The sequence below is a fragment of the Alosa alosa genome, chromosome 17 (assembly GCF_017589495.1).
Source record: "Alosa alosa isolate M-15738 ecotype Scorff River chromosome 17, AALO_Geno_1.1, whole genome shotgun sequence".
Lineage (NCBI taxonomy): Eukaryota > Metazoa > Chordata > Actinopteri > Clupeiformes > Clupeidae > Alosa > Alosa alosa.
Window position 1 is genome coordinate 8,250,944 of NC_063205.1, and position 21,598 is coordinate 8,272,541.

Genomic DNA, 21,598 nt, shown 5'->3' on the forward strand with positions numbered 1-21,598 from the left:
CATTATTCTGCTGAAATATTCCAGTGATTGCACCCACTACTTCCAAGCAAACTGTGTAAGTAATAATCTAGAGGCAGAGTGGGATGTGTGGTGACGCCTGTCGGATTACACCAGGATCCCCCCCCCCTTCCCCATACAGCAGAAGGGCACTGGCCGTAAATCCAAGCTTTAACTGAGGGGGAGGGATCAGAGCTTATGATGCAACTAGGCCCCCGGTTGTCCACCAGCACAGCCTTGTGGAAGAGGAGTGGGTGCAGTGTCGATGTATAAGGTGGTGGGGCATAGCGAGGAAGGTCGCTGAGTTTTCATGACACAACTGAGAGGGAGCAGTAACCAGTGAGTAACCTGGCAAAAACACCAAACTGAGAGGGAGGAGGAAATCAGCAGTGAAGTGACGCAAGATGGACATTTGGGAGAATGCTAAGCCAAAAGATGGAAGTAAAAGAAAACTGACCCAAGTTATGACATAACACCGTGTTTTTTTTTAGTGAATTTTATTTGGAGCTCACGTAGACCACATGCCTTGAATTCCTCATTATCCATCTGTCACTCCCATCCAACATTATACAGTTTTTGTCTTATCTTTTGAAATTCCAATACCAATGTCATTTTCTTTTAAATAAAAGTTCCATTCATATGGATACAGCTGTTTACTCTTATTTTTCATCAAAATGTATAAAATGTTGTACAGGAGAAACACTCCTAAGGGAGATGCACACACACACAAAGCATTTTTTCATAGTAGATATGCATTTAAAACACCCAGGAAAGCCACCAGACAAGAGTGGGACAGACAAAAAGAGGCAGTGTACTTTGATTTCCAAATGGCTTCCTTGGCAATTCATACATACATACAAACATACATACATACACACACACACACACACACACACACTTACATACCAGGCCACCCATTTTTAGCTGCATTCACTGTCAATCTCTTTGTTCGATATACAAAAGTGAACAACTGAAATTCCATACGCGTATTAAACGAACCCTTGTGCAGTGTGCCGGAAACAAAGTGACCACGACCATGACAGAGAAGAGTCACATTTAATGCAGTCTGTGATGAAGGCAAAACATACTGAGGGTGGTCTGGGTGTTTCATACAGAGACAAGAGTGAATTAAAGATGGAACACATCTTGGGGACCCGCCAGTGCCTGCAACCTACAGGTAAAAATGCCTCATTCCAAGAGCTCAAAAAAAACACACACAAAAAAAAAAAAAAAAGGAAAAACAAATGCAATGCACACTTAAGGATGAAATGGATTGTGTGGTGGTATGAGAGTGTGGGGGGAAGGCCACAGGCTCATCCCCATCCCACCCTTGCTTTTTGGTTTGCCTCCTTTCGCTTTGCTGAATGCTTTAAAAAATAAATACTAAATACTCTAGACCCTTAACATCAGAAAGCTAAAAAAAAGAATGAAAATCCATAACGAAAAACAAACACAAAACCCCCAAAAAAGAAACATCCTCTTTTTTTTTTTTACACAGTAAACGATGCATTGATAATGATCCTAGAACCTGTAAATCCCCTGCAGGTGTAAAAAGTCAAAAATATATAGCAATATTTTTTTGTCTTTATACAACGCATATATTACAGTGTGTGAAAACAGGTGTGCCGTCTCCCCAGCTCTCAGAACCCCCCTCCCCCCAGGGAGGCTCTACTGGGGGTCGACGCTGCCCGTCCCAAACACCTGCAGGGGGGGAGTGTGTCACTGCTCTAGGGTCACGACCTCCACGGCCTGCCCGTCGAGCGTCACCGTGTTCTCGATGCGTGTGGCCACCGGTGCCATGGCAACCTGCATGGGCCGGTTACCCTGGGCGAGGCTGGTGACCACCGTCTGGTACATGCTGACGGGAATCTGCACCAGGCCTGCAGCAGGGGGAGAGAGCAGGAGAGGAAACACATATTGAATACATATTGAATACATATCAACACACATCTGTTTAGGACTACTCAGATAGTAAGAGCTCTGTAAACAAAATGAATCCATAACACACATGATGAACAGATTTCAGGACCACTGCTAGTCATCAATATAACAATCACACTGATGAAAACGTTGACAGTGAGAATATGACACAAGGCATTGGTAATGACAGTAGATATACCACTCCCCCTGGTTGAAATAGCAGAGAACCAAGAAGATGACTTCTATACTAGTGAGCCTAGAGACATAAACTGAGAGGCAAAATCTCATGCGGCAGTCGCATGGCAAACACGGAGCCTGGAACATAGGCAGGTGCAGTGGGGGCTCTGCCTGTCGGACAATGAGAGAGGGCCGCCATGTTAGAGTGGGTCTGAGAGTGGCTGGGCGCTGACTAGGTGGAGTGAAGACGTGGAAGGGACAGGGGACAGGAGCGGGCCAGCTCCCCCTGCCGCAGTGCAGGAACAATGGGCCGATTGAGCCCCAGCGCTGCCTCGTCCCTGCCCCTGGAGCGCCGGCCCCAGATTACTGCGCTCGGGCAGTCACGTGACGCGAGGTTGTGGGGGTGGGGTGGGGGGCGGACGGAGAGGTCTGCGCATGTGTACAACACAACCACTAGCCCTGCCTTGCCATCACACACACACACACACACACACACGGGTCACAAAATGACCATTGGCAGAAGGCGAGGTCAGAGGCAAAGCTCCCATACGTAAAGCGATACACACAGACACACACACCAGACTGCAAATTACCTTAGCAGCACAAACACAGATGCACACTCTGTCAATCTGCATCAGGGCACACTTGTGTTCTACACTACTGGACATCGTCTACTCATCATCGCCCAGCAGCGGGCAGGCTACGCAAATTCTGTATTTTGTTTTTCTACACACGCACGGCGTAACAAATTTAAACTGCACTATTTCAGACTTCACTGGGCAGACTCTTTTCCCATTAGTAAGATCACACTCAAACAAGTGCATATGGAGTAACTCATTTTAATTAAAGAGTTATTTTAACTAATAGTTAATATTAAAAATAACTAATAGTTATTTTAGAATGTTGATTTCATTCTTATTTGTGTGGGTTGAGAAAGCCATGGGTCTCTGGTCACCCTGCCATGACGCGGGCACGGACACACTTTGGTTAATTGTGCCTGCGGAATGATTGCAGAGCTTTTATGTGAAGCCTGTGTTTACACAGAGAAGTGGCCCTCTTGTCACTTCATCACTGAGACACTGGGGACCAGCGGGGGAAGAGAGAGGGAGGGAGGGGAGGGAAAAAAGAGATGAATGGATGGAGAGAGGGAAGAGGGAGGGGGAAGCGAAGGTGGAAGGCGCAGCAAAATCAAGAGCGATGCCAGTCGACACACTTCAAAGGCAGCCCAGTGCTGCCATTAGGCTGATTGGACGAGGTCAATAAGCTCCTTCAGTGGTGGCGCAAAGGCCTGTTGACATGGCCACTTGTCCCCTCGGCCAGCAGCCGCACACACAACATGGGCTCCGCTAGGGAGGGGGGCAGGACAGGACTGAAATCCATGCCATTTGTTTGGCAGTTTTTCCTGTTCTTGCAGCTTTGCAGATCTAGTTTTGATCTACACTTTATACACCTGTTCACAGAGAGAGAGACTTGTGTCCCAACACTTGTGGTGCCACTTGTGTACATATATAGTGAAGATGCAGTGCTGCAGCTGTGGGCTAAAGGTTCTATAAACTGGCTTGTGACTGAAACATCGCCAGTTTAATCCACTGGACTGACACGGAAAATCTAGGCAATGAGGGAGTGAATGAACAGCTTTTCCCCTCCATCAGCGTCCACGGCTAAAGTGCCCTTCAGTAAGGCACTTGACCCCCAACTGGTCCCCATGCAAGTGTGTACTAACCTCTCATAGTTAGTCTACGATCAGCTCAAATGCAGCGGTTGATTTTCACTGCCGGCTGTTCCTAGGCTGTGATACAAAAAAACAACTAAAAGAAAAATAGAAATATTTAATATAGGAAAGGAAAATGCCATCTAAAATCAGTCTGCAACAGGCTATCCCAGAATCCCCTGAATGAGTGGACCGTCCAGCAGGACAGTTACATAAAGCAGCATTCCCATCTCCCTGCTCATTCACAAATGATAACGCCACAGATGGTCCATCCCATGCAGAGAAACCAGAAAAGGCCATTTTGCATCCCACCACCACATATGTGTAATAAATAAATAAATAAATAAATAAATAAATAAATACGTAAGTAAGTAAATAAAGGCTCAGCTCATTCATATCGGCGCCCTGAATGGAGCCCGAGGTTCTGACTGGGGCTTAAAGCCTGTGTTGCAGGTTAACCACCACTGTTGATTAATGGGTACATAAAGCACTCAATATATGTATATCATTTTAAAAATGTCTCCAAATGGTGTTAAATGCCAGTTTTTGTTGTTTTTAGCATTAGCGGGTTTTTTGTACGCAATTCGGTGATGACGTCACTTTGGGGACTACTTGATCTGCGCTTCATTCATTTCAATGCATTTCAATGGACATCGCGGTTACATTTTCAACATAAAGTTTGTATATTTACACTTCGAATTTCGTCACAGCATTTATATCACAGCTACCCTATGATCTACCAATGGTAATAACGGTGTCTGATATCAATTTAGTATTTTTTCTGAATTTCGGGAGGTCTCGCTTTGGAGGGTATATGTTTTACATTCATTCCTATGGGAACGGTCACAAGTTACACTTTCAACATAAAGTTTGTATATTTACACTTCAATTTCGTTACAGCATTTATATGACAACGACCCTATGGTCTAACAAAGATAACAATGTCTTCCAATTTTAGTTTAATGCAATTTTCTGAATTTGAGAGGCCTCAAGTATGAGGCTATAATGCACCTATTCAGTTCAATGTATTATGCTTATAACATTACACTTTTTTTTTGTTACTGTCAGTGAACAGCAATCGAATGAAAGTCAACATGTTCTTTATATCTAGTGATAGTGATCATGTCGTTAGTTCAGATAAGTAGGCTACCGGGCAAACTTAGTCAGAAGATCAGAATATGAAGCATCATGATAGCTAGCTGGGCTAACTTTTTTAGTCCCACCTGTGAGCCACCCCAGTTACTTAGCTTCTAGCCGCGCCCGATTAGGCTGGTCGTGGTCTTCAGCATGAATATTTTCGATAACTACTGCTCGTGATTGATTGCCATTGACATCGTCAGGGTGCGGCTTACCAAAGAGGGAGATAATATGGGCAAGTCGCAGTTTTGCAGGTGCTTGTGTGGGCTGTGCCGTTCCGATGTGGTGGAGAGCTGCAGTAACTAGGGAAGCGAGTGCATTTTGGCCGCTGGTCGAGGAGCTCCCCTGTGACCAGCATAATGACATGATCTATCTAGCTATCTATCTGTCTATATACATATCTAGGCTATCTATAGCCTATATATTTATCTATAATCTGCGCTATCTACTGCTGAACAATACCTTACTCGTCTCTCTTTACTCCTCTCTCGTTATTCTCAAGGTGGGCTTTGGTCTGTAGTCTCCCCAAGGTGACGTAATGCAATGCATTGTGGGGGAAAGGAGAATCACTTCAAATGCTGTGAAATATTACCTGCTTTTTCGTATTATATTCCGTTTTGTGATACCCAACAACATAAAATACAATGGATAATAGTTTAAATGTTTATTATCAACAAGCAAATTGTGCAAATTCGTTGGAAAATGAACCCTGCAACACGGCCTTTAAGGGTTAGGGTGGGGCACTCCATTAACAAGTAGAGGTGGGGGCTGGGGTGGTCCTCATGTCCATTTCTTTACATGTAGTTTTTAATGCTCACTAATCAGCTTTCATATGGAAATGCAGTCCCAAGTATCCCCTGCCCACTCTCCTAAGCAGCTCTGGAGCAAGTTAAGGGGGTAGTGTATAAGTATATGTGTGTATACATATATTTGTAGGCATGCATATAATCGTGCCAGAGATATATGTTAGCAGCATTATGTGTATAGTGTTGCATGTGCTTCATAAAGCCTCTGCAAGTGCTCACTTGTTCTGTGCTACTTAATGCATGTGCTTAGGGGAGTGTGCCAAATGTAACTCAAGAGAAATAACTAGAACAGTGTTTCTGAATCATAGCAAGCCTGTATCTGTATGCACATGTGGCATGTTTATTAGGCCTAGCATTGTTTTGCATTTGTGAAAGCACGTCACAGTTAAGTTGTGCGTGTCTGTGTGTGTGTGTGTGTGTGTGTGTGTGTGTCGGCGTGTGAGCGACCGTGGGGCAGACAGGGCTTCCTGGCGTGTCTCTGGCCTTGCGGAGCACTGACAGCTGGCTCCTGTGATTAGGCTGCGCACCGATAATGAAGAGCATCAAAGCTCTTTAGACAGGTTCCTCAGGGGCCTGCCAAGTGCCTGGGGCAGCGCGGGGGATTGGGAGTGGGGAGGGTGCGTGTGTAGGGCTGAGGGGGGGGTGACGGGACACCAGGAGCAGCCAGAGGAACAGAGGAGGCTGAGCCTGACTGAAGGGCCTGGGCTGAGCTCTTGGTTTACAACCCTAATTACCATTCATAGGTCAGCGCAACTGGGTGCCCCGTCCTGTCAATCACCAATCGGCCACTAGGCACGCCGTGCGGAGTAGACTAGGGGCTTTGTCACTTGTACCAGTGCAAAGAATGTGACTAAAGCACACTTAGGAATAAACACATCTCTATGGGCGTGTGGAGTCTTGTGCGCTGTGGGTTTGTGTCAGTGGGTGTTCTCTCTGCTTTCGAGGCGCCGCATTTTATAGTATCTCTGGGCTTGTTTAACAAGGGGAGTGCGAGAACTAAATCCTGCTGCTTTGGCATAGTGTGGATTACTTTGTACAGAGGGTAGACTGGGCAACACAAGTCAGCATCTCAAACACACACACACACACACACACACACACACACACACACACACACACACCATCTGTCCAAGTCCAGCAGAACCTGGTGGATTACTCTAGGGTCACTTCTTGTGTGCACTTGCTCCGAAGCTTGTACACTCTTCTTTAGAGACACATCTCATCTCTCTCTTTACCCCTCTCTCTCTCTCTGTCTCTCTCTCCATCACACACACAGGCAATGTTGGTGGTGAAAGAACTTCAAAGCTAAGTGATATTTTTGCAGTTGAGCATCATTTGCATAGATTCCCTGCACTTCCCTCATTTGAATGATTTAAATGTGAAAGGCGGGGCTTCTATGCTCAAGCAAATGACCAATTCTACTTTTTCAAATCTGAGAAGGACAGATTTGATTGACAGGCAAATCGGATAATAGAGAGTGTGCCTAGTCAGCTTGGTAGCTGGCCATCTTCCTGGAGGAATAGCTCTGGACAGGACATGACCGGAGGAGAGGTGACAAGACACTTGGGTCTCAGCTACAGGTGTCAAGACATACGCACGGAGTGTGTGGATCACCTGCTGGCTGACAAAGTCATCACTGGGCGCCAGACAAGGACAGGTGTGCCAATGAGGGGAATGTCTTCTCAGGTGGGCGTGGTGGGATCATGAGAGATCATGAGCAGGGCAAACATGCCATTGTTGGAGCAGGTGTGTGTCAGTGCTTGAAATATTGTTATACATGGTTGTTGTGTGAAATCAGACTCCTCGTGTAAATACCCCTAGGTGATTGTGTGTCTCCCTGAGAGGAGTGTTATAAGCAGCATGACTAGGCATGTGTGTGTGTGTAAATATGTGTGTGTGTGTGTGTGTAAATATGTGTGTGTGTGTGTGTAAATATGTGTGTGTGTGTGTAAATATGTGTGTGTGTGTGTGTGTAAATATGTGTGTGTGTGTGTTTGTGTGTAAATATGTGTGTGTGTGTGTGTGTGTGTGTGTGTGTGTGTGTCCGTACCACTGCCATCCTGAACTCCAGTCAGCGCTCCCACGGCGGCCGCTGTCTCTCCCGCCAGCACGATCTGACCGCCCTGCAGCGTAGCCTCAGCCAGAGTGGCCACTGCATGGGCCGCCGCCTCACTGCAACACACAGAAACACACACCATTACAATGCACATCACGCCAAAACTCTTTATACACACCCGCAGTCCTTCACATATCTACACACACACACACATATACACTCACAGCTCTTTGACCCCAATGGAGGCACACTGCTCCTAGTGGCAGAGAGTATGATGACCTCACCCCCTACCGTGATGATCAAAAGATTCCTGCTGGTCATTTGGACTTCTCCCCTATGGCCGACAGCACTAACATCTGTCCACCACACTCCCCATAGCCTTAAGGCCTACACTCATAGCTCCCATGGACATGAATGGCAGCAGAGACGGCCATTACAGCTATTGCCTGAAGGTATACGTATTTGAATGTGTGTGTGTGTGTGTGTGTGTGTGTGTGTGTGTGTGTGTGTGAGTGTGTGAGAGTGAGTGAGAGAGAGAAAGACACCAGTAAGCTTCTTTCCTCCCTTTGCTTTTGGGATCTACCACATCCTTCAATCTAGAGGGGCGAGGCACATTTCCAGATAGGGGCCCATTGAATCCTGGTGGTGATCATCTGGTCTTTAATTAGTGTGACTGTGCTGAGAGGAAGCTCCTCTCCGAGTGTGTTTCATGGGCCTAATTGGACTGGGAGGTGGAGGTGGTGGGGGTTGGGGATCATGGTGTTCCAACTGGGGTGAGGCCCAGGTAAACAGAGCAAGTAAACAGAGGACAGAACAGGTGGGGGCGGGTGGGTGACAGGTGAGACCAGGTAACAAGCCCCTCAGGGACCAAGAGCCACAGCAGCTCACGTGCAGCTAGAGAGAGGGAGTGTGTGTGTGTGTGTGTGTGTGTGTGTGTGTGTGTGGAACAGCTGTTTCCCCTTCTGCCTTTCAGAAGATACCATCTTTTGTGTTCCTCTATAGCCACACACCCCTCAACTTAACTTCCCTCTCTCTCTCTCTCTCCCCCTCCCTCTCTCTCTCTCTTACACACACACATACTCGCTCCAATATTTCTCTTCCTCTTGGCCTCTAAATGTTCTTGTCCTCCGTTACTGACTCGCTGTACTTCTCCTCGACCCCGACTCTTCCTCCCCCTCTCTTCCCTCACCTCTCTTCCCCTCACCCTCTCTCCCTCACCTCTCACCTCTCTCCCCCTCACCTCTCACCTCTCCCTCACCTCTCTTCCCTCACCTCTCTTCCCTCTACTCCCCTCTCTCCTCCTCTCTTCCCTCACACCTGCCCTTTGCTTTACCTCTGCCTGTTGCCATGGTAACCGTCCCCCCCTGCTGCATCTCCTGAGAGGCAGCGACGGCGGCCTCGGCTAGCGACGCCACGGCCTGCGTGGCCTCGGACGCCTGCGTGGTCTGGATGGTCATCTCGCCGCCCTGCAACGTTGCCCAGTTCTGATCCACCTGCCCCAAAATACACACACAAGAGGAGAGAGAGGGAAGGACAAACATGGGGGAACAGAGCGTCAGAAACCTTTATGCTTGAAGTTTGATATGCCCTTATATAGTACCTAATTTATTTGACAATTTTAAAGGGCATATATTGAATATAAGAATATAAATATATAAAAAGAGTTGTTCTCACTGAAAGGTGCACCTCGCCATCCGTCACGGTCGAGTAGTTGACCTGTGCTACAGTAACTGTGCCAGGCAACTCGGAAGCGTCTGCCAGGGTGGCCACAGTTTGTCCCGTGCCAACCTGAACATCCAATAACATTACAAGGATGTCACTGGGACCAATACACACTCAAGGGCATAACACACATTCCAAAAACATTGAACAGAAATGCATTTTTTTTAAAAAACATGTTAAATCCCCACATCACACACTAAAACTGATGAAACATTGCTTGCCCCAACAACCCCCCCCAAACACACACACACACACACATCATAATATACAATTAATAGGGATCCCAGTCCAGTGGTCAGCACCCTCAATCCATATTATGGGAAATACTCCATATTAAAACTTCATCAGTAATAATAAACACTGAAAACATATTCACCAATACGAACTGACCAAGTACTGACCAGCAGAAGCCTCTCACCTGTATAAGTGATACGGTGCCGTCTGGGTTGCTGATAGTCTGCACCACTGTCTGTGAGGGGACCAGGTGTGCGATGCTGTGCGTGGCTGTCGTGGCAACCTGCTGGTGGGTCACCTGCTGGTCATCGAAGGCGTAGAGCAGGTCCTCACGTCCATGCTGCTTGTAACAGTTCTTCACGATGGTGCGCAGGGCCTGTGTCCATGACACCTACCAAGAGCACAATAATATCAGTTTTATGTACCAAGTAGATAGCTAAATGTACATTGTGGTGACCGCTCAACAGCGGACTGTGGGTCACTGCAAGTCAAAGTTTGTGTGCATGGATAGGTTTTAATTGTCCGTCCCTCCTTTTAAAGTCTAAACATTTATTTGTTCTTAACTTCAACCTTTTTCTTCTCTCACAAGGACTTGTGAACACTTTGTAAACACATTGTTAAACAGTCAGCGGAGTAGTTGCTGGAGTAAGCATTCTCCCACTCCCATCCATTTCACTTCCTGTCCCCTCCACTCACCCTCTGCTTCTGCTCCTCGGTGCGGACATCGCTGCGGACGTTGGCCCAGGGGATGTCTTCCGGCCACCAGATGGGTTTGCAGCTCTCTTTGCCCCAGCCGGGCTTCCCACGGCCTGTGGAGTACTTCAGCATCTCTGGGATGAAGGCACGGAGCTGGGCCTACACACGCATGAGGAGAGAGGGAGAGGGAGAGAGGGAGAGAGAGAGAGAGAGAGAGGGAGATAGAGAGGGAGAGGGAGGGAGAGACAGAGAGAAAGAGAATTAAATAAATTAAGAGTCAGACGGAGGTATGAGGGATAGGACAGGAACAGGAAAGAAAAACAGGAAATGACAGGACCAATAAAAGGTAAATAAGGGAAGTGAAATCAAAACAGAGGCAGAGAGAGTGATGAAGAGAGCAGAAGGGAGAGGAGAGAGAAAGTCAACAAAGACGTGTGTGTGTGTGTGTCTGTGTGTGTTTGTGTGTGTGTGTGTGTGTGTGTGGGATTCAATAACAGAGATGATGGCAGCGGCAGGTTCACACATGCGTGGCACCAGCTGCCCTTGAGGGAGGCTGGCACGTGCCAGCTCTCAGTTCTGCCCGCACGCTGCACCCGACCCCTTCAGCCGTCAGAGCACTGCGATGGACACACACGGGCCGGAAATAGCCGCCCTGAGCAGGAGGAGACGGATCATTTCAGCTGCTATTCTGGGCTCAATCTATAGCTGTGGCTCCAGCTCGTGTGTGTGTGTGTGTGTGTGTGTGTGTGTGTGTGTGAGAGGGTGTGTGGAGGAGATGCACAAAATGGCTGAGCAAGGTATTTTCCCCTCTGTGCTAATGGGAGGAACAGTGGGTCACATCACTGGGGTTAACACATTGATCAGACACACTAACTACAGACGCCATGACTGAATCTATCCATCGAACCTGACATGAGGACTGATGATGAAGACATAGTGTAGACAAGTAGAAAGTATAGTGTGGGGGATGTGGCTGGACAACCCTGCCTTGGATATAAGCATTATATTTAGTAAAGGAAGCAGACTGTGGATTGAATCTGTTCTGGGATCAGTGTAAACAGAAGCTCAGTCTCACTGAGCTGGATCACAGCTCTACGGGGGATAAAACCCCCCAACAACTATCCTGCAGGGCGCCGTCGTCTCCTCCATGACCACTTCCTGTACTCCGTTTCCTGTGTCTGTTTCGGTGGCAGTGAAGGGGATCAGCTCTAATCAGGTAGAACATCTCTCTCTCTCTCTCTTTCTCTATCCCTCTTTCTCCCTCTCCGTGCCCCCCTTGCCCTCTGGTTTCCACATGCAGCCAGCAGGGGAGGTGGAGTGGAGTGAGGGATGGCAGGATGGCGGTGGCCATGAGGTGGGGACGGGCTCTGTGTGTCCTCAGTGTCCCTGCTAATGCGTGGACATGCCGGGGAGATTATATTGCACAATGAAGGGCTGCAGCGTCTGCCTGCCTTGACATCAGCAGCTAAATTTGGCTCAGGGGGAAATAAATCGCAACAATAACACCCCCCCCCCCCCCACCTTGAGCACACGGAATGCCGCAGCCACACTTAGCAAAGGCGACTTCATACAGACTTTACACTGGCTGTATATATGATAACTACTCATTATATGCTAAACCATGGAGCCACAAACAAAGGTGTAGACTTTACAAGAGACAAGATTTAGCTCGCAGGACCTCTAGACCCTAGAATGCACTCAATGGGGAAAGGGTCCTGGGAGGCTGTGAGGTTTTCTATAGGTTACACTAGGCTGGGTTACCAAATGCCTTGTATTGTTCTGATCACATTAGAAGTTATGTACTTGTTGCATAAGTTCCTGAATGCTTAACCACATGCCACAAAAGAACAAATTTTCTATATGATTCCCTCCATGCACTTGTGTATGAGAGTGTTTGTGTGTGCGCGTCTGTCTCAATTGGGAGATATTTGGAGTGAAAGACTGTGTAAAGATGTGAGCATATTACTCAGTGTGTGTGTGTGTGTGTGTGTCTGGTCTATGGGCAGATGGTCTAATTACAGTGGGGTGGTGGAGTTAAGAGCCACACTGCTGCTGAGGTGAATTTCAGATACTCAGCTCCTTCCCCCCCCGCTAATCCACTGGGGAGCCAATCAGCTGCCAGGAAGAGAGGCTTGAGTAAAGTGTGTGTGTGTGTGTGTGTGTAGCAGGAGCAAACTCAGTAATTACAGGTCCACACACGCATGGGCCTCACCTGTCCCACTGCACCAGGGCCTATATCACACGGCAACCAGCCCCTCCGAGGTAAGCATCCCCTGGGGCTCTCTCCCTACCCCAACCCCAAGCCATCTCTAATGCCATACCCAATCCCCATGCATGGATGTGGAGGACATAAACTGACAAGCGCTTTCTCTCCAGTGCTGGGAAATAAATAAATAACACTAATGAACGTGCACTGCTGCCTCGGCTGCCTTGAGGATTGGCAATGTACTGGCCGCAAGCGTGCGTTCTGATTGGCTGGCTGGCTGCCTGCCTGGTACGCTGGCACCGGATGCCGTGAGAGGGTTTTCGCGCATGTGGGGGAGGGAGTGCGTCAGCGGCCCGGTGCCGAGTAAACAAGCAGGGGCCCCATGGGCACAGTGACCCAGGAGTGCCAACCCAACAACTGGCACAAACACGCCTCACCCACTGCACTCATCAAGGGGACATGATGCAAGATGATATCTTAGGATACTTCTAGGCTGCTTCCTGATCACTCATCCTGTTTATAGTATAGTATATTAGTATCAGGAAGCAGCCTAGAAGTATCCTAAGATATTATCTTACATCATGTGTATCCTAAGATATCATCTTGCATTATGTATATATACTATATATATATATATATATATATATATATATATACACACATGATGTAAGATGATATCTTAGGATACTTCTAGGCTGCTTCCTGATCACTCGTCCTGTTTATAGTATAGTATATTAGTATCAGGAAGCAGCCTAGAAGTATCCTAAGATATCATCTTGCATTATGTATATATACTATATATATGTATACACACACATGATGTAAGATGATATCTTAGGATACTTCTAGGCTGCTTCCTGATCACTCATCCTGTTTATTCCTCTTAGGACTAATCCTACATGTTATCATATGCAGCAATTTATTTATAGTTTATCTAATAGAGTGCCTGAGGACTTGCAGCAAATCCAATGGTCATCTGCAGTCCTGTGTCCATCTGCTTCGTGCTGTCTCCACCTGCTGGCTCACTCGGGGACAAAACATTCGCTGGACCATGTACACATTTTTGCCCTCTGGCGCCACCTGCTGGTTAGAGGGCTCACCTGCGTCATCTTGTCCACAGACACGGGGATGCCGTCGATAGTTAGAGGGGGAAGCTCGGAGCTCAGCTCCCCTCCGGCGGGTGCATGCTCAGCTAGTGCATTCTCCAGGTCCTCCAGAATCATGCTTTTATACTTCCTCACCTGAAGGACACACACACACACATAAGTATAAGTATATATACTTTTTTGATCCCGTGAGGGAAATTTGGTCTCTGCATTTAACCCAATCGATGAATTAGTGAAACACAAACAGCACACAGTGAACACACAGTGAGGTGAAGCACACACTAATCCCGGCACAGTGAGCTGCCTGCAACAACAGCGGCGCTCGGGGAGCAGTGAGGGGTTAGGTGCCTTGCTCAAGGGCACTTCAGCCTCGGCTACCACTGGTCGGGGCTCGAACCGGCAACCCTCCGGTTACAAGTCCAGAGTGCTAACCAGTGGGCCACGGCTGCCCCCCAGTGGGCCACGACTGCCCCACATGCACACATACACACACACACACCAACAGCAGCTAAGTGGAGGTAACAGCACAAATGAAAAGTCCAAAGTTCTGATCATGGGAAGTACCGATTAAGAGTGTGGAACAGTAAAGTACCGATTAAGAGTGTGGAACAGTAAAGTACCGATTAAGAGTGTGGAACAGTAAAAAGTGACAAATAGATTCTAATATGCAATATCCTCTTGATATAAAAGAACAGCGTAGTGCTAAAGTCATAAGGGCTGAGGGGCCATTGAGTTAAATAGAATAAGGACAAAAATATCCACCCTCATTACAACATAAGCCCATAGATGTGTGTCCTATGATATGGAAAAGTACATACAACATTCTCCAGTGGGGCGGCCCCGAACACCTTGAAGACGGCGTTGGGCTTGGAGGGGGAGATGCACAGCACAATGGCCTGCTGGCCCACACGCGTGGTGTACTCGTCCAGAGTGGCCCGCAGTTTCCTGAGAAAGACACCAACACCCAGAGTTCCTCACACATCAAGGTACAGCACACTTCATAATTCTGTGTGGATGACCGCCTGTGCTGAAAGTGAAACTGCAAACTTTCAACAGTACACCGGGAGAGACCATAAGCAGTGGTGAGAGGGGTGAAAAGGTCATCACTCTGATGTGAGATAACAGGGTAGAGTGCTCACCTGAGTAATCTTGTCTGCTGTCTTTTTCGGATCGAGGGGTTAGACTCAAAGATGTGTGGCCTTTTACGTTTCTTTCCTGTTGCCACGGCAGCAGCAGCTGCCATTCCAACTGGCCCTGTTTACAGAGAGAGGATGACTTGTTTTAGCAAAAGACATCAGTGTTTCCCATACATTGACTTATTTGTGGCGGCCCACCACAATATCAACATTGACCACCACACAATGATTTTCTAGGTTGTACTAAATTGTGCTTAAAGCTGGTTAGCATCATAACCACGCTGTGCTAATGTGTTAAAAACTTTTGCATTCAAGTTAATTCTGCAAACCTACCACCACAAATAGAATTCAATTCTGTGGGAAACACTGGACATTCCAGAGACTCTGGTCACTCTGGCCCGAAAGACCTCCAGTATGAACAATGCATCTCATTCTAATCAGGAACTCCAGCTACTAAGCCAGACTTCTTACATTAATTAAATCAGTCCTTGATTCTACTATTCTGCTCCTGCTTCAAATAAAACATGGATGGTGTGCTTCTGACCCAACTATGACAATAAGCATCACGCAAGTCACATTGTGAATGCGGTTTATGCTGAATGTCAGAAGGCTAAACCTGAAAACAGGTCTGATCACATCCCATTGTCGAGCGATAACATTGATTCTGACAGCGATTTGGCAAATCAGTAATACTGTTAAACCTGCTTTTGACATTTTGTTTTATCGTCTGTATGTTATTGTTTTGTAAGAAAGCATATGAAGATAATTTTTACAACCATCAACACTGATTTGAGTATCCTTAACTCAACTTAATCAGTGGTCCAAACAGATGCGACTGTTTTTTTTTTAAGTATGTTCACCTAATGTTACATGCTTATCATTATTTACTGTCTACGCATCAGAATGTTATCGTTCGACAGGCGGATGTGATTAGACCGGTTTACGGGTTCAGCTTTCTGACGTTCAGTATAAACCATATTAAAGACTCATTGCAGTGAAAGACATACTGTTATCGGCATGGCATTTTCTAAGTATTTGGCAACTTTAATTGATTGTGGGCTTTGTAGCGACCAAACAAGCAACAATAAATACTGCCAGATTGTTGCATGATAAGTGTATGCCTTTCGGCAGCAGTCAGGCGGGTGTGTGTGTGTGTGGAGCAGACCCCAGCCCTCTCTGACCTGCAGCGGCCAGGTGGGCAGTGACCTCATCAGTGCCGGTGGAGTTGAGGATGTCCGAGTCATCATAGGTGTCATCATCGGGTGAGGAGGGCGAATCGTCATCGGCGCTCATCATGCTGTGCTCCGTGTAGGTGGCCACGTGCACCTGCTGCACCTGCTGCGAGACGGCATGCGCCTCGATGGTGCTCATGTGCTCCGCCGCCTGGTGTACCGCGTGCTCTTCCATGGCCAGGGGACACCGGGGGGACTCTCACTAGTCTGGAACACACACACACACACCCGTGTTCCAAATTATTATGCAAATTGGATTTAAGTGTCATAAACATTTATTTTTTTGCTTTTCAATTAAACTCATGGATGGTATTGTGTCTCAGGGCTCTTTGGATCATTAAAATCAATCTCAGACACCTGTTAGCCGGGGTTTTCCCATGCTGCCTTGAGCAATTTTATTCGCGCTGCTAGGCAGCCTGGATTCCATGGACTTCGTTTTCACCTCAACGAAGGAACCAATCACAGAACAGAGGGGGGACAGCAAGACGACGACGACACACCGAAGCGGTTATGAGCTACGTACAGACGCATTTGATGGACATTTGTAGTGCCCAATAAACGGCTCTGGGCATTCGTAAACCACATTTCAAATACAAGAAAATGAACATGTAGTTCCCAGACCCCATCTCAATGAGATGAGGTCTGACGTTAGCCAGGCTAGACACCTGTGATAATTAGTTTGTGTGTGAGCCCAATCAAAGGAAAACCACTTAAGAAGGATGTTCCACATTATTAAGCATGCCACAGGTTTCAAGCAATATGGGAAAGAAAAAGGATCTCTCTGCTGCTGAAAAGCGTGAAATTGTGCACTACCTTGGACAAGGTATAAAAACATTGGATATTTCCCGAAAACTTACGCGTGATCATCGTACTGTAAAGAAATGTGTCACTGATTCAGAGCACAGGTGGGTTCGTGCAGACAAAGGCATAATAAGGAAGGTTTCTGCCAGACAAATTCATAGGATTAAGAGAGAAGCTGCTAAAGTGTGATTGCAAAGCAGCAAACAGGTATTTGAAGCCACTGGTGCCTCTGGAGTCCCACGAACCTCAAGATGTAGGATCCTCAAGAAGTTTGCAAGTGCATAAACCTACTATTCGGCCACCCCTAAACAATGCTCACAAGCAGAAACGGTTGCAGTGGGCTCAGGAATACATGAATACTAATTTTCAAACAGTTTTGTTTACGGATGAGTGCCGTGCAACCTTAGATGGTCCAGATGGATGGAGTAATGGATGGTTGGTGGATGGCCACCACATGCCCCAACAAGGATGAGACATCAGCAAGGAGGTGGCGGAGTCATGTTTTGGGCCGGAATCATGGGGAGAGAGCTGGTAGGCCCCTTTAGGGGCCGGTTGAAAATTACCTCGGCAAAGTATGTAGAGTGACTGACTGACCACTTTCTTCCGTGGTACAAAAAGAAGAACCGTGCCTTCTGTAGCAAAATCATCTTCATGCATGACAATGCACCATCTCATGCTGCAAAGAATACCTCTGGGTCATTGGCTGCTATGGGCATAAATGGAGAGAAACTCATGGTGTGGCCCCCATCTTCCCCTGAACCTACCAACCCTATTGAAAACCTTTGGAGCATCATCAAGCAAAAGATCTATGAGTGTGGGAGGCAGTTCACATCCAAGCAGCAGCTCTGGGAGGCTATTCTGACATCTTGATATCAATGAAGGGGTCTTATGTTAACATGTAACCTGTTAATACGTTTTTGATTGAAATAACTTTTGATTTAATTTATACCTCCTTATGCCTCCTAATTCAACAAATGATCATTTTTATTTTTTTTTGTGCAATAGTGCAATTTGGAATAGTGCATTTTGAGATTTTATTTTTGAGAAAAATACTGTTATCATTAGGAGGTTTGTTCAATAAAATTCGAATAATACTCTAATGAAAATTCGAATAATACTCTATGACTTGAAAATTATACTGACGGTCATTTGCATCAACTATTTAGGAAAATCTGAGAAAAATGTAATTTGCATAATCATTTGGAACGCAGTGTATATATAAATATGTACAATGTGTACATGCACTCTCACATACGTAATGCACACGTGCAGCCCTTGTGACTAATATAGACATATTGACGTAAATTAATACATATATTTTTAGTTCTGGATCTGGACATAAACAGTCTTCCTTCCTTAAGAACCTGTGTGACCTGTATGTAGCAATTAGTCAACATCAAAAACTACCAGTTGTTAGGAAAGTGTTCTGACTTATCATAAGGGTGACCATCCACAAAGCAACCACACTGGTGCATTTACTGGGCTGGGAATTTCAGCCAGAGGGTACCAGGAGGATGATTCTTATTGTGGTGATAAACCCAACCAGTGCCAGGGCAGACTCTGCTTCAGACATCCCTGGTGGTAGAAGATATTTGTATCCAAGTAGACGGAGTTGGGGGGATTCTGGTAATGGTGAGGCTTACCACTCTTCAATAGTTTTAATCATTTGTTTCCAAAAGGGCAATCCCACATAAGACAGAGGTAGTAGTCTGCTGCATTCTTACGTTTCCAACACAGCTTATCCTTAATTAGAAATTCTCTAATTATTTGGTTACAATGTTTAAAGGACAGAGTCTGAAACAGTTAATAGCACCATTACATCAGAGGTATATAATTTACCTATGGAGCGACTACCATTTTAATGGTGTTTATCTTTCCCCATAAGCTGAAGTTGATACATTTCCACTGCCCCAGCAGATACGCCTTTATAAATAGAAGCAATGAAAACAAATCAGTCTGTCGTTAATAACTGCAGTAAGACAGACACCAATATATTGCATCCTCGACTCTATCCATTTGAATTGAAGGGCATTATTTATTATTGGGAGATAGGATCTAGAAAGTACCGGAATTGATAAAATGAGTGTCACTAGTTAGTTTGCATAAAGGGTGAGGTATATGAATAAATGCAAATCCAAAGAGATAGGCCTACATAAATCCATTATACAACATGGTGGGAAAAATTGAGGAGTTTACACAGTGCATTCATAAAACCAATCATTCCTCATTTACATGACATCAATGCCTCTCCCACATTAAAGATTTTGCTGGATATCCACTCAAACCAGTAATTAACTTGACATAACATTGGAAAAAGAAGTTCAGAAATGGTTCTCATGTGTGAACCGGCAATTGATGGTATTTTGTGTAAACATGATATGTGGAAGTGGAATTATGTCCTTCGCCACAAGTGGGCTAGGTCAACGTTATTGTCGCTCCTACCGCTAGGGGGCATCCATGCATTATGAAATTATAGTGTAACAAGATCCTGTCCCCCAGAATTAACTGTTGTCTTGTTCAGATTGCCAAATGCAACTAAAAGGTAAAGTATATCTGATCAGTAGAAGTTAGACTGTAAAAATCAGCCATTAAAAGTCATCATACATACATACATGATACTGTATTTTCATTAATTTGGCACAATATTGAGTTGGCAGATATAGGCCTAAGGATTTTGCTTATGACGGCTACACTTATTAGTATATGTTTTCCCAGGATGTCAGTGAAACAAACATAGGGGGCGGGCGTCACTAATGATGAGAAAGAGCCGGGAACATAATGAATATTTTAAATAAGTTTTAATGCACTGCACTGACGAAGAGGTGACACAATCATGCACCTAAAAACAGATCAAAGGCTTAAAAATGTTTACGCTTTGGTAGGAACAATTCTGGTGGATAGAGTAAGCTTGATATATTACTTTCAATATGATAAATGAGCTCCAAGACAGGCGTTGATTAACAACTGATGGCACTCATGAGTAACGTTAACGTTAACAGCCGGTAGTGGCTAGTTCATTAGTTGAGTGTAACAACTCAACGCACCTAACGATAAATCGTCGCTCAGACCTCGGTACACTTTGGCATTGGGCTTTTACACGATATGCACTGCGAAGCCATCTGTTCCAAAGACTCCGACAGCGATGTGCAGGGTGAAATGGCGGTAGCTGGATGGCCAAGATAGCTGAACCAGATATCCATCCTCCACAGGCGATTAAGGTTAGCCTCCTAGCCACCTCGCGATAACGATAGGGTTATATGCTAGCGTTAATGGCAGCTAGCATTAATAGAAAACCTGGCTGATAATGTTTCGCTAGAATCGCAAACGTATTACCCCGTAACTCAGGCATGCAACATTATAACAAGAATCCTCTTAAATTGCTGCAGATCCGTCAATTAAATATTTAACCTGCTGCCTGATAGCCACATACAAAATGAATGTGCTAACACTAGCATCCGCTAGCCTTTCCCTATAGTCCAGTCTGCATTGCATGTTGGCTTCAACAGAGCACATTCTCTGGCTTCAACTATCGTTAGCTGGTTAGCTAGCTGGTTAGCTAGCGGTCTTCGCTAGCTTTCCACCAGCCTGCGCAGACTGCGGCTCTGGGGCGAGGATTCTTGCTATTTACACGATTTACGTTTTAAAATCCAAATGCAACACGGGACCGAACCATTTGCTCATTCTAATGTATAAGGAACGAGAACAATATAATCATCAAAATGCATAATATAGTGTATACGAACTAAAAATAACGCGGCTTGTACAGAACCCGCCATTTAGAACCGTCGCTAGCCACCACAACACAAAATTAGCGAGGCCTAAGCGGCCTACATAACAGTAGCTACTGCCATATCTGAGTCATCTGATCTTATTCTTAGCGTTAACGAAGTTAATCCTGAGAATAGGGTCGATGAAAACGCGAAACCATTTCTTATTTCGCATCAACACAGACTGCATCTGTCTTTCACCCCAACGCTGCCGGGTTTGTTGGTGCGGCTGCGCCAGGGCTGAAATAGCTGGAGATTGCGCGGTAGGGCACTAACCTCAGAGCGGCTGCGCTACTTCGGGCCTGCGCCGTACAGTCAAGCTGGGAATCCGAGCTGTAATGGAGGACAAAGAACAGCCAGCCCGAAAACACTTCGGAAGCTCTAGCTTGGCGGTACCACAGATCTACACAGCGTCAAGCAAACCACGCCCACACACTCGATTCGAAGAGCAGCACGGAAAGTGACCGGGTGTCCTTTAGGATGCTGACTAGATGAAATTGGAAGTGTTCATATTGGTAACCTGGCACTGATCTGTATTGGTAATAGTCAAAATAGGGTTGCACTCACTCTTCAAGGGCTATGGCAGCCCAGACCGACACAGAATATCAGTGTTTGATTACAGGTTTGGAAAAGTTCTAGCACCTGAGACAACAATTTTGCCATCACCATTGCTTAGGCTAAGAAAACAAGTGTCTGGAAGTTATATATACTGTGCAAAAACACTTTGGAATAGCTTTGTTAAGCCTTAATTCTAAAAAAAGATCATGACTTTGCTACTTTGCAATTATGCAATGGGTTAGTTTCACTTTCATAGCAGGTAGGAAAATATAGTAAGCTAACTTTAATGTCTTAAATATGCAAATGTAGAACTAGCCTATTTAATGCAGCTATAAT

At 45.9% G+C, this 21,598-nt stretch overlaps 1 protein-coding gene across 1 annotated transcript; it reads right to left on the reverse strand.

Annotated features, from left to right (window-relative positions):
* Nucleotides 1-508: 508 nt before the first annotated feature.
* Nucleotides 509-21,151, reverse strand: nrf1 (nuclear respiratory factor 1). The gene is made up of 11 exons (XM_048268049.1): nucleotides 20,981-21,151; nucleotides 16,086-16,343; nucleotides 14,908-15,022; nucleotides 14,587-14,713; nucleotides 13,763-13,903; nucleotides 10,457-10,615; nucleotides 9,945-10,151; nucleotides 9,479-9,592; nucleotides 9,122-9,288; nucleotides 7,799-7,920; nucleotides 509-1,877 (listed from the first exon to the last, which is right to left on the reverse strand). The coding sequence occupies exons 2-11, from the start codon at nucleotides 16,309-16,311 to the stop codon at nucleotides 1,717-1,719; spliced, it is 1,539 nt and encodes a 512-aa protein (XP_048124006.1). The 5' UTR covers nucleotides 16,312-16,343; nucleotides 20,981-21,151; the 3' UTR covers nucleotides 509-1,716.
* Nucleotides 21,152-21,598: the final 447 nt, after the last annotated feature.

Bases quoted from the DNA above. Each gene is read 5' to 3' on its own strand.
- nrf1 (XM_048268049.1), bottom strand. From the start codon at position 16,311: ATGGAAGAGCACGCGGTACACCAGGCGGCGGAGCACATGAGCACCATC. The intron at 15,023-16,085 runs GTCAGAGAGGGC...CTCTGTAAACAG, and splicing joins TGCCCACCTGGCCGCTGCAG to GGCCAGTTGGAATGGCAGCT. The intron at 10,152-10,456 runs GTGAGTGGAGGG...TGCTCTTGGTAG, and splicing joins CCGAGGAGCAGAAGCAGAGG to GTGTCATGGACACAGGCCCT.